The following is a 13,588-nucleotide window of genomic DNA, read 5'->3' as shown; positions in this document are numbered from 1 at the left end:
CATAAGGGGACTGACACATTGCACATAGGAACAGACAGACTACAGCCAATAACTGTCCAAATGCAAAGTGCACCCGATAGTTCATCACACACGGAAAAGGCTCACTGTTTCAGACATTGTACCAGTTTAGAAGTGCATCTGGAATAGTGTCCTATCATCAGTGTATGAAGGAGCAGAATGTTTGTAGCAGTCTGCAAAGTTCTGCCCAGATTGCTAATTACTGACGTGGGTTTTGTTGCTGAGCTGTGTAGATTATCGTTTTGAAAAATGGGTCTTTCCATTATTCAAGACGTCTATAACATTGTTTCTCTCTCACACACGCGCATATACAAACACATTTTAAAAGCCTATTGTCAGTTTCTATCAGACAAAGTGCACTCTTCTGTCTCACTCTTCACTGCAGTAGACTTGCTCCATAACCGTCTCCCTCTCCAGAAGTGTGCTTACCGAGCTGCACAACTGTCTTACTCTCCAAAAGAACAGTACTGAAGTTCCACATATGTGTGTTTCACTCTTTCCGGACAGTAAGAAGACCTGGCTCATTTTGAGTACAGTAGAGGTCTCGCTGTCTATCAGTACAGCATAGAAGCTGATTCATGCTACCAGTATCTACAGTACAGAGAAGCTGTCTCACGCTGTCATCACAGGAAAGGAGCTGTCTTTCTGAATGAGCGCAGTAGAAGAGATGTCACACTCGCAGTGTTACAGTACAGAAGTCGTCTCACATTATTCAGACAGTAAAAGAAGCTGTCTTACTCGCAAAAGATGAACTCCATAGTGACGGACGGGACAGCAAAGTGAGGCGTGCATGCTGGGAAGAGGCCAGGTGTCCATTCAGAGAAGGGCAATCAAGCTTGCCACACACTGGGGCAGCAGACAGCCTTCCTAAACATACGCACATATGCAACACGCACAACCTGACCATGCTAACGTACAGTATGTCCCAAAATTTCTTTCGGCTTTTCTGTCTTGTCCTCTTTAGTCTTCTGGTCTTCTCACAGTGTGTGTTGCTGTCTGCTCACTGTATGAACCTGCAGTGCTCTTGTGCCAGTAAAGCCATTCTGAAATTGAGTCTGCAACACAGGAAGTGAATTAAGTACTTCGGTCACTCTGTTTAGTTTTGCCAAATCGCTTTACGGTGGGCAACCTGTAGAAGTGAGACAATACACGAGGTGAATTAGATGGATAGGCTTTTTTTTTTAAGTTCATTTTCTCCTCAATTTGGACATTTGCCAATTTCCACTCACTAGCTCTGCTCTGCCCATCACCCAACAGAGAGAAACACATTTTGTAGGTTTTGTAGGTCAAATTCATGATCTTTAACTCCCGATAGTGTGTTTTGTAGTTTTTTTAATGAATACAGTTGATCTAGAATTCTGTAATTTCCAAAGATCCTGTTGAGTCCAATACTAGACATCATCAGCCAACCAATGTATCAGTCAAGCCTTAAAACACAATGACATTCTCCAGCTGTAACCTTTGGTTTCTGTACGGGATGCTTATATCTGCATGGTGAATCAAATGAATCAACTCTCAAAGTTCATCCATCCATCCATCATCTGTAGCCGCTTATCCTGTTCTACAGGGCAAGCTGGAGCCTATCCCAGCTGACTACGGGCGAAAGGCGGGGTACACCCTGGACAAGTCACCAGGTCATCGCAGGGCTGACACATAGACACAGACAACCATTCACACTCACATTCACACCTACGGTCAATTTAGAGTCACCAGTTAACCTAACCTGCATGTCTTTGGACTGTGGGGGAAACCGGAGCACCCGGAGGAAACCCACGCGGACACGGGGAGAACATGCAAACCCCGCACAGAAAGGCCCTCGCCGGCCGCTGGGCTCGAACCCGGATCTTCTTGCTGTGAGGCAACAGTGCTAATGACTACACCACCGTGCCGCCCCCCTCTCAAAGTTCAATTTATTTTAAGCAAGTAGCTGAATAGAAGCAGGTTTGTAAATAATCTGATTTGTAAAGTGACTTATCCCTACAATAACTATTTTTTGGAGTGGTAGTGCCAAAGGGGCTTAAAACTTCATTACCCTGCATGTCCCATGTCTCACTAATTACTCACCAGTGTCTCCTTCTGCCTTGTTAGCACCACCATATAAGTTCTCGGTTTTCGGTGTTTCATGGTCAAGCTTCTGTTCCTCTTGTAACTGTTTGTTGCGTGTGCCACAGTATTGCTTGTAGTCTGGTGTGTTTTGTTTGTTTTGCTTCATATCCACTGTTTATGGTCCTTGTTTTCACATTTTTGAGCCGTTTGTTTGCAGTTTTCTTAATAAACTGTCTGCATCTGCTGTCGCCTCCCATTTGTGTTGTGAAAGCAGAACCCATAATATTGAAACGCATGATGCTGTCAGAAAAGCATATTATCATATCATTCTGTAATCGTCATATCATACTGCAATCTTCATCACTGTATCATCACTCTGTAAGCTATCTGGATCGTCTGACCTGTTTAATTCTGATTCGAGCTTCTCCAATGGACAAATTGTAGCTGTGAGTAAGTCACAATGACTTACACTACCGTTCAAAAGTTTGGGGTCACCCAGACAATGTTGTGTTTTCCATGAAAAGTCACACTTTTATTTACCACCATACCGTAAGTTGTAAAATGAATAGAAAATATAGTTGAGACATTTTTCTGACCATTTTGAGCATTTAATCGACCCCACAAATGTGACGCTCCAGAAACTCAATCTGCTCAAAGGAAGGTCAGTTTTATAGCTTCTCTAAAGAGCGAAACTGTTTTCAGCTGTGCTAACATGATTGTACAAGGGTTTTCTAATCATCCATTAGCCTTCTGAGGCAATGAGCAAACACATTGTACCATTAGAACACTGGAGTGAGAGTTGCTGGAAATGGGCCTCTATACACCTATGGAGATATTGCACCAAAAACCAGACATTTGCAGCTAGAATAGTCATTTACCACATTAGCAATGTATAGAGTGGATTAATGATTAGTTTAAAGTGATCTTCATTGAAAAGAACAGTGCTTTTCTTTCAAAAATAAGGACATTTCAAAGTGACCCCAAACTTTTGAACAGTAGTGTATAGTATTACTCACTGCTGCAGTGTGTCTGTCTTTAATGCTGATCTCTGTGTGTTTTCTCTGTCTTTGTAGGCATGTAACGAGTTTACGACTCACGTAATGAACCTGTTGCGAGAGCAGTCGCGCACACGGCCCATCTCACCCAAAGAGATTGAGCGTATGGTCAGCATCATCCACCGCAAGTTCAGCTCCATCCAGATGCAGCTCAAGCAGAGCACCTGCGAGGCAGTCATGATCCTCCGCTCCCGCTTCCTCGATGCCAGGTCTGTCTTTTCATTATATCAAAAACTGATATATGTCAAATTATATTCCTCAAACATTTTTTCTCCAACCATGTACATTCATGTTGGCTAAAAGCTAAATAGTTTGGACACTTACACGCAATCCATAGAGGAATACATCAGCATTATTTTTTTTTTTTTTTTTTAACCTCCTAGGGCCTAGCGGTCACATACGTGGACAGCACTTTTTAGAAATTCAGAACAAGAATCCACATATGTGGACATACTTTTTCTCAAAAAGTACATCTTATCAAAGATGATGCTTAGTTTTTATTCTAATCAGGTTCTAATAAGCCCAAATAGCAAAAAGAAATAAAAAATGCATGTAAAAAAAACAGCTTGGGTCTTAGGAGGTTAAATGACAGTTAAGCCCGGCGCACACGGGCGATTTTCCGTCGCTCGGTCGCGCAACTTTTTGGCGCGCGCGAAAAATCGCTTCGTGTGCAGATATTTGCAGTGGTGTTTTTTTTTTTGTTGCTGCCTGTGACAGATCGCAGGTATCAAACATGCTTCATGCTCGACTCGTTGCAGAGATATCGCCGCATGTGCGTGTCTTTGCGATAAAGAAGCGATCACCTCCAAAGGCTAAGCCAATCCTCGCCTGCGAAGTAGTCATGTGGTTTCCACGCGACTTGCATCCCCCTCTCCAAATCGCCCACTTGGTCGCAGATAACGCGCACACGAGAGGGGAAACTTGCGTCCAAAAATCGCAGTTCGCTTACGATGGAAAATCGCCCGTGTGCGCCAGGCTTTAGCTTTATGCTAGTTTGTGTCCATATGCTTTCCAGTCATTTATACTCTCCTCTGAGTGTAGGTGTTCCTGTCTGTATCTGCATACAATGATAACATTGTTTAGTTTCTTTTGTGTCTTAGTGTATACAAGAGCTCAGATCCATGCGCTCCCTGTTGCCACCTCTCCATCTCTCTTCATAACGGCCTGTTCCCTGTGACAGGCATGTCTCTGTAAGCCTAACACTCGTGCACTTTAATTGTGCAGGTTTGCATTACACTGTTACTGAGGTCCGATTCATATACGAGCTTCTGCATGCCAAAGAGTGCGCCGTGCTTTCCTCCTTTAATGTAATCACTTGTTCCCTTTGATGCATGCCTGGGATTTGCATATATTTCTTTGAGGATAAATCACACTGGAAGCCTTGAGTTGGAGGCATAACATTTAAATGAGCATCTCGCTCCCTTTTCACCATGCACTATCCATTCTACTGCAAATGATGGTGGAAAGTCTCTCCCTCCCCACCCCTGCGTGCTCAGTTCTTCAGCTTAATTCTTTCACAGCCTGAGACCATGCTGTGCTCATTTGCATATGGTGAAGAGGGGCTTTGTGGGTAGGAAATCGTCTCACTCGGTGTTGCGGGGGAGAAGCTTGCAGGGTTCACCGCTGCATATGCAAAGCCCCCATGAGACATGCCACATTCACACACTCTTAACCCAGGAGATGAGCAAAGCTGGCACCCACCACTGCCTTCCTCTCCTCCGAAGCTTTTAAACCTCCTTCAGCACGTGTGTGAAGCCTGTACTGCGCTTCTTCGTGAATAATAAAATGTTCCGAACGTGAAGTGGCACATGTTTTTGCCAGCGAAATCCCAACACATATGCCAAACATAACTTGCATATGCAATAAAGCCATGAACAAAATGCAGAGGGAGAGGATCTGTTATTAGATGAGGTAACATTAGTATTCAGTTGCACTAGTCAAACAACGTCTGAATCCCAAGGCACGTCATTTCTCTCTCAGTCACCCTGCTCCTTCTTCGCAGGAGAAAAAGACGAAACTTCAACAAACAGGCCACCGAGATCCTGAACGAGTACTTCTACTCCCACCTCAGTAATCCATATCCCAGTGAGGAGGCCAAGGAGGAACTGGCCAAGAAATGCTCTATCACTGTCTCCCAGGTAGCTTCTGCTTTCTTTACAAATCAAGCTCTTCGTTGTACATTTGAATTACAATTTATACTCCGTGTACATCAAGATAACAGCTCGAATAGAATAACTTAGCATAGCTGCCATGGGTGCATTAATTGCCTATATTAAGACACTTCTAATGTACGTCTGCTAAAAAAAAAAAAGGGTCTAATACGGTGTTAGAACGTAACCATGATCATAAATCATAATTATAAATAATAGTTTACGTTAGGCCTATATTTGTGCCTTGCCTCCACAATTAAACTTAGAATTTTAATTGTGCAAAAAAAAAAAAAAAACAATAATTATTCATAGGTGACAGTGCATAGAAATTGCTAAATTAAAAGTGACACAAACAAAATGAGATAACACTCTCTGAGACAAAGCCATTAAAATAGTAGTTAATTAGGACATTATGTAAATAAAATGGCGACGAGCTTGCTATTTTTACCATCTATAGTATGATTTGGATTTCTCTCTCGGCTTACTACTCAGGCAGGTAAATGAGAATTTACCTGGCTGCTCTTCTATCTAAATGTTGGGGTAACATATGCAGGCAAACGGTTTGAGGCTCGCGCACAGCCGAGACGCTTACCTTTTCCTGTGACAAATAGCATTGAGTAAATGGCGATGTAAAGCGCAAATGCTTAGCGTTGTCCCAGATTTTGTGATAGACTCTCACATATTTCCAAACCTTATGTAATCCTGCAATTGATGTCTGAAGCCATCATGATTCTATCCACGTTCTCCGGATCAAGGAGAAAATCATAGAGTTCTAATAGTATTAAAGTTCCATTACAGTAAGTATATACAACAGTGAACTACTTTTGCAGGTGATTCCAATCTGTTTTTACTGCTTTTACAAAGTGGACATTGGATTTTGAACCTGTTTTATATATATATATATATATATATATATATATATATATATATATATATATATATATAAAATGTGCGTGTGTGTGTGTGTCAATTTAACTACTATTGCTACATGTGTGTTTGGATGTATGGAAAGATGCTCACTTTCTGTAGAGCACCTATAATTGCTTAGTGTGTTCGCCCATATGTAATGATCCTCGATTATGAACACCTGTGTTGCTGTATGTGAATATTCTGCACCTGCTTATGTTAAATGGATGATGCTCAAAAAAAAAAAAATGCTTAATGAATCCAGGGTGACATAATTTGACGATGCATCTGGGTGCCGTTCTCGAACAGACTCTGCTCAGAATGATTGGTTGAGCGCGTCTGGTGCCATTTTGTAATAAAGAAACACGTTTAGCCGCTGTCTAGGCGGGTGTGGGGGGGTGTTTCCACAGGATTGATTTGGTTTACATTTTAATGTTGTTTATCATTAGCACGAGCCTTTATCCGCACAGCTTCATCTGGGAGTGTATTAGCGGTAATGGGTGTTAGTGCGTGTGAGGACGGATCCGTGCCGTCATAGTCCTTGATGATAGCTAGCTGCAGATGGAGTGACTTAATGAGATTGTTATTGGCTATCTTTTTTATTCTGACACTAATGTGAGTTTGCTTTGGTTGCGTTTGCATTCTTCACCCCTTCATAGGCAGGGTTCTGAACGTGGAGGAGTCCCATATTTGTCTGTGGTTTTCTTTGTATGTACGGCATTGTTGTGGTACAGAGAGAGAGAGAGGGATTCCTGCCATCTGTGTTCTGCATTATCGACAGTTTGGTATTTCTATGCTTAGAAAGGCTTCATTAAATTATATCAGGCCCCAGTGGTGTTAAGTACTTGGCAATATTCTGTGTATTTTGTCACAGGCTAGGTCATTTATAGCTATACGCAGTATATTTTAAAATATTCAGTATATTTTAGCTTAATCCAAGCGATGATCGGTATATGATGACTAGGGATCGTTTTGATGCACAGGTCACTGGAACTTCACAGTAAACACCACCAACTCGCAGCTTGATGGAAAATTGTCTTGCAGACACAGTAGGCCAAATGAAAAATCAGCAAACAGCACATCAGGCTCACAGTGTGGCGACATATTTTCTGACTCTCATCTTGGCATGCGTCATTACAGTACTGATCAAAGGCATTATGGTCAGGTGTGAAATAGATAGTCGGGTTGATTCATTGCTATATGTTGATTTGTTTCATTTGGGTTGCTATTAAGTGTTCTTCCTCCGAATGATGAATTGTAGCAGTCAGCAGTTGTGGAATTACCTCACATCCTGATTTAGTGAAACTCTAAATCTAGCAGAGTGTAAATTTGAGATGGAGGAAATGGGACAACCACGAACATCAAGTTTTTGGCTCAGATTAACAGTGATAAACAACGGCCATTTTCAACACCGTAACTTCACCTCGTTCCTTTTCGAGTCCAGATGCCTCCTGATCATCATCTCTGTAATGGAAAAATAATCCATAAAGATGTTTTTCCATGCTTGTTGGGGAGATTAAGCCAAGCACATGAAGTTCTCCATCATTTTTTTTTATCATTATTATTATTGTTGCAATTTCAGTAAAGATTTTAAAAAATGTATTTTGACCCAGACCGAGAATAAGGTTTCATGGAGTGCTTGTGAAGTTGTGAAATGAGAGTGTTAATTCATTTTTTTGGCCAGGTGTCCAACTGGTTCGGAAACAAACGAATCCGATACAAGAAGAACATTGGAAAATTCCAGGAGGAAGCCAACATGTACGCAGCCAGAACTGCAGTGAACGCGGCCAACGTGTCGGCTCACGGCAGCCAGGCAAATTCCCCTTCCACCCCCAACTCAGCAGGTGGGTAAATATGCACACAAGTCTCACAGATATATGTTAATCACACACTGTCCCACATTACATTATTACACGATTCCACACACTTTATTATTGCAGCTGCAAAAGTCACTCTCAGTGGTCCAGTATATAAAGGTTGGACTAATGCAGGTTTAGTGTCTTCAGCTTCTACACACCTGAGACTTAACTCATTCTTTCAAACAGTCTAAATAGGTTTTATAAATACAGTGCCCTCCACACTTATTGGCACCGGTTGTAAAGATTCGTAAAAAAAAATCCACCTTTTGGTGAAGTAACTTCATGTCACACTGAAAAAATGAGGAAAAATCCAACCTTTAATTGAAATACATTTATTCAGAGAAAAACAAATCCCTCATCAAACAATAATTGTTTTCAACAAAAACACATGTGCCACTATTATTAGCATCCCTGCATTTAATGCTTTGTACAACCTCCCTTTGCCAGTAAAACTAGTCTGGCTAACGCGACTTCAAAGCTCTACGAGCTGTTGGTCTGGCCAAGATATTCAGCCCAACCGTTTCCCAGAGCCCGTGGTTGACCCGCCTCCCTGAAATGCCTCAGTTTGCTACTGGTCGAAGCCAGAAAAGGCTGTGACGAAGCTTAAACCAATCACATCACTCTTTCCTCTGACGTATGTGACGCGACGATAGGATTCTCGCTGAGCCCCATTGATTTGGCTACTAGCGGGGCTAACTGGTAGATTAAACTCTTACCGAAGCCGGTCGGGAGCAAGGCGAAAACGTCCTTCCTTTCAATAAATACCTCCAGGGCTGCTCTTTGCTCCGTTTTCAATGAGAACTTCCCGTTGAATGCTTTCAATACAGCATGATTCTGTAAACAATCTATGGCTTCCGGTCGCAGTTCTACTACGTCACTGCCTTGAACACGCCTCTACCCAGGGCCGTTGGAGATGCTCAAAGTTGATTGGCTCCCGATTTTTCCGGAGCTTGGAAGAGCTGGAGATAGCTTGCCTGGCCAGACTAAGCTCGCAACAGGCCCTCGTGTTGCGTCACGCTTAGGATGGGCGGGCCCAGGCTACAGTAAAACAGCACTGAGTCTTCCCCTATAACATTTTATCAGGTTGGAGATACAGAGCAGGGCATCTGAGACCGTTCCTCTTTACACAATCTCTCCAGATCATCCAGGGTCCGAGACCCTCTCTTGTGCTCTCTCCTCTTCAGCTCACCCCACAGGTTTTCAATGGGGTTCAGGTCAGGGGACTGAGATTGCCAGGGCAGAAGCTTGAGTCTGTGGTCAGCTAACCGTTTTTGTGTTGATTTGGACAAACGCTTTGGCTCATTCTCCTGCTGGGAGATCAAATGACGACCCAGTTTTAGTTTCCTGGCAGAGGCAGCCAGATTTTGATTTAAAATGTCCTGGTATTTCATGGAGTCCATGATGCCGTGCACCTGAAGAAGGTTTCCAGGGTGTTTGGAGGAAAAACGGCCTCAAAACATCACAGAACTTCACCATATTTTACAGTTGGGATTGGGTTCTTTTCATTATAGCTGTCCTTCTTTTTTACCCCAAACCCATCTTTAGTGTTTCTTGCCAGAAAGCTCCATTTTTGTTTCATCAGACCGTAGAACACGGTTCCAGTCAAAGTTCTAGCAGCGTTTCACAAACTTCACGTGTTTACGTTTGTGGTTAACTGACAGAAAAGTGGGGGGTTTTTTGTTGGGGTTTTTTTTTGCATACTTTTCAAATAATCTGTTGGCATGGAGGTGGCATCTGATGGTGGTTTTGGAGACTTGGAAACCCCAAGATTTTACTTTTTCTTGTAATTCACCAACAATGATCCTTGGAGATTTTTTTTTTGCCTTTCTTACCCTCTTCCTCACTGTACATGGGGGAAAAGTAAATTTGGGTCCTCTTCCAGACAAATTTGTAACAGTTCCAGTTGGTTTCCAGTTTTTTATTATTGCCCTAACAGTAGAAATGAACATTTTCAGGAGAGTAGCTATTTTTTTATAACTATTCCCTGACTTTTGAAGGTCAACACACTTCTCCCTCATTTGGTTTGTGTGTTCTCTTATTTGATGACAGAGGACGAAGGGAATTTGGCCTCTGTGTCACCTCATATTTGTACCCCAGTTAATCAGGAAGTCCTGGATTACAGCATGAAAGTTCCTACACACTGCAATCAACTCAAAAATGTACAATTTAAAGGAGAACTGAAGGGAAATTTTTTATTATCAAAATTCTATTTATCTCATTTTATTAAATATTGGAATGCATTTCTGACAGCTATTTTGTCACTGCTATAGCAAGTTATGAGTGTTTGAAATGTGCTATGTAATATATCAGTCCATATGTCAAAGCAATGGCCGTAAACGAGATTCGTTGAGACCTGTGCGAGACTTCGTAGGACGGGAGTAAAACGTACAGGGGAAATCAAAGTGACCAACATCTGCCAACGTTGTCAAAAGACGCGCGCGCCCTCTTTCGAACGCTGACGTAATCAAGCCGGAAGTTTTGTTTGTTCTGATAGCAATCAGGAAAGTTTGAAAAAAGTAGGCAGTAATCGTCATTTAATCTCGTTTTTGTGCAATATTTCGTTTGGAAAACAGTTTTCAAAATGGCGGCACTGACGCTTCACATTTCGAAGTCTCGCATAAGTCTCGTGAAGATCGCGCAGATAAGCGACGCCTGCCGTGGACCAAACGAACTAAATTCAACACGGCTAAAAACTGAATAGGCCAATAAGTATAATATTTAATTGCCAATACGAGTCACGATATAAGGTTACTAAAACTGAAAATCTAATTGAATAACACGTTAATTAAGAAATAAAGTGAGTTTAAAAATGACTTGAGTTCTCCTTTAAATGAGAAACATGCTTGAGTTACATTGTGTTCACTGTAATTTCCAGGGGTGCCAGTAATAGTGGCACACGTGTATTTGTTGAAAATAATTATTTCTTGATGAGGGATTTGTTTTTCTCTGCATAAATGTATTTCAATTAAAGGTTGGGATTTTTCTCATTTTTTCAGCGTGAAAGGAAGCTACTTCACCGAAAGGTGCATTTTTTTTCTCACCCTTTTTACGCCTCTTTACAAGGGGTGCCAATAATTTGGAGGGCACTGTATGTTTATTGGATTTTCAGCATCGTTTCCATTTGCCTGGCACACAACACTTCTGTTTCTTTAACTCTCAGTATTTCAAACTCAGAGTATATGTCTTGGTGTCAGTATGGCCTCTGAAACTGTTGGCATAGAATGTGTGTCAGATTGAATTTATGACTGCGTTTACACCTGTCCATTTCATGCAGCTTGACTGTATCCTGATAAGACTTGCACCACATGCATTTACACCTGTAGTCAAGTTCTTTTGCAGTCAGACAGTGTTCATATGCAAATTAGTTCATTACATTCAAACACCAACTTCCAGTGCTGTTCCATATTTTCAGTTTTCTGAATTCCACATCATATTTTGTGCTGTGTTTAATCTCATTACCATTTTTAATGCTAACAAAACACGAACATCTGCATTCACAGAACTTGTGCGTTGTCAAATGTGGCTTGGAGAGTCAGATGCGGTTCCACTTGCGTAACGTGGCTAAAATGTGTCTCAGAAGTGGTTTTCGCAATTCTTTGAGTAAAACTTTTCTTTCTCTGCGGATAATCTCCATCCAAATCGATTCAATGGCACAAAATGACGAAATGTAAATGGAATTTGCGAGAGAATACAGATGATGATTTCTTTGGTCAGTTGACAGTACCATTATACATAAAATAGGCACGTGTCCAACAAAGATGTTGAACATGTAAGTTGTGTAAGTGTAACAGTACTCTTGGGATCACTCAATTTTATCGCAAATCAGCCATTTGTCCCAAAATCATGAAAAACCCGAACGGAGGTCATCCTTTCTCAGTTCACACGTTGTAGGATTTGGTTCGCAGAGAGATCTGCGAGGGGCATGGTAGTCACTTCATAAACCTTTCTGCAGTTTTTATGAGTCATGAAAACGAGCGCGAGCCGTTATTGGCCGAGTTGAAGTAATCACGTTTGTATAAAAATATAACATGCCTTGTAATACGGTTTTACAACGATTTCAATTTCCTTGAAATCCATTTTGGGCTTGCTTTAAACTTTTTAAACAGCAGCGTTATATAGGACGAGCACGTTCCTCCATTAGCTAGCTAACATTACAACTTGCCTGCTCTTGCTTTAAACCTGTCTTACAGCGTTATCTCTTGCTCAGCCTTAGTGCTGATGCTCTGCTCTCTATGGGCTGCTCATTCTCTCTGCTCTGTTACGCTTGTCTAACTGTACTTCCGCATGTGCTTTTTCTCCTTCTCCTCTCTCTACCTCTTGCGTTCTCTCTCTCTCTCTCTCTCTCTCTCTCTCTCTCTCTCTCTCTCTCTCTCTCGGTCTTTGTGCTGCTGCTTCTTTTTCCTCTCCTCTCTCTCCCTCCTCTGCTCTTAGGTTCTGCTGGCTCTTTTAACATGTCCAACTCTGGTGATTTGTTTATGAGTGTGCAGTCTATGAATGGCGATTCATACCAGGGGGCTCAAGTGGGAGCCAACGTGCAGTCGCAGGTACAGTACACATCAGTCTGGTCACCTCATACGCTGGACATCTACTCTGATAAAGAATACTCTTAAAGATACATGGTGGTGTGTAAAGACAAGAGCAGGCTACAGGGAGCAGATATGTACATGTAGACGAGCAAGTCTGAAACTGGTATCATGTAATTTGGAATGCACTGAGCTAATACGAAGTATTTTATTTATTTATTTATTTTTTCATGATTAACGAACAGATAATAACGGGACATGCTGTCACACAAACCTTTTAAACAGCTGTTAACAAAAACGCTAAACATGGGATCTCTCATCAAAGTGGTTGGTAATGAACCTGTATACATGTTTGCGCTCAGAAAAACAGATAGGTATGCGCAGACATTACATGTTAATATCTTAATAGCTGCGTAACAATTTATCATGATTAACAATATTGCTTTTAACAACATACACCGTTAATAACGCTTCAATTTGTCACTTATGTAATCCCTAATAAAATATTAAACCCTAACAAAGCTGTCGAGCCTGTTATCAAACCATGCAACAAAAGATGCATTCAGAACAATGAACGAAGAAAGGGCTTTACAATTATAAAGTCCAGTCACCTTGACTCACTGCCACAAGAATTTTGCAGATGTTCTGTTTTACTCCTTTCCTTTGTTGCCATTTTAGCTAGTTTATGTATTTACATCGTTTATGTGATTTGTGTTTACTTTGAATTGTTGTTTTCTTTGTCTCGCTCATTGCTACTGTGTTGTTTGACCTTGTGCTTTTTCCTGTTAAGTTTTGTTTTGATGCTCCTGCTTTCTCGCCGACCTTGCTTTGTTTATTTTGTGTGTGCGTCTGCTCTGACCTTGTTTTGTTGTTTATTGTGCGTTTTCAGGTGGATACCCTTCGCCATGTTATCAGTCAGACAGGAGGATACAGTGATGGCCTCACAGCCAACCAGATGTACAGTCCGCAGGGCATCAATGTAAGAAAACAAAAAAATAACTTTTTTTTTTTTTCTTCTTGTGCCCTTTGCC

General features: G+C 41.5%; 1 protein-coding gene across 2 annotated transcripts in view; it reads left to right on the top strand.

Annotated features, from left to right (window-relative positions):
* Positions 1 to 13,588, top strand: part of pbx1b (pre-B-cell leukemia homeobox 1b) — a 111,461-nt gene that overhangs the window by 88,860 nt on the left and 9,013 nt on the right. Inside the window, exons 4-8 of one of the 2 annotated variants that reach the window (XM_060919708.1) lie at positions 3,138 to 3,328; positions 5,122 to 5,257; positions 7,860 to 8,019; positions 12,466 to 12,578; positions 13,447 to 13,536. In XM_060919708.1, the coding sequence (XP_060775691.1) occupies positions 3,138 to 3,328; positions 5,122 to 5,257; positions 7,860 to 8,019; positions 12,466 to 12,578; positions 13,447 to 13,536 (690 nt within the window). The remainder of the gene's footprint in view (positions 1 to 3,137; positions 3,329 to 5,121; positions 5,258 to 7,859; positions 8,020 to 12,465; positions 12,579 to 13,446; positions 13,537 to 13,588) is intronic. The other variant, XM_060919707.1, reaches the window with a different exon arrangement.

The sequence above is a fragment of the Neoarius graeffei genome, chromosome 4, assembly GCF_027579695.1.
Source record: "Neoarius graeffei isolate fNeoGra1 chromosome 4, fNeoGra1.pri, whole genome shotgun sequence".
NCBI classification, from domain to species: domain Eukaryota; kingdom Metazoa; phylum Chordata; class Actinopteri; order Siluriformes; family Ariidae; genus Neoarius; species Neoarius graeffei.
The sequence above is the reverse complement of the archived record's forward strand: the minus strand, read 5'-3'. Positions and strand labels throughout refer to the sequence as shown.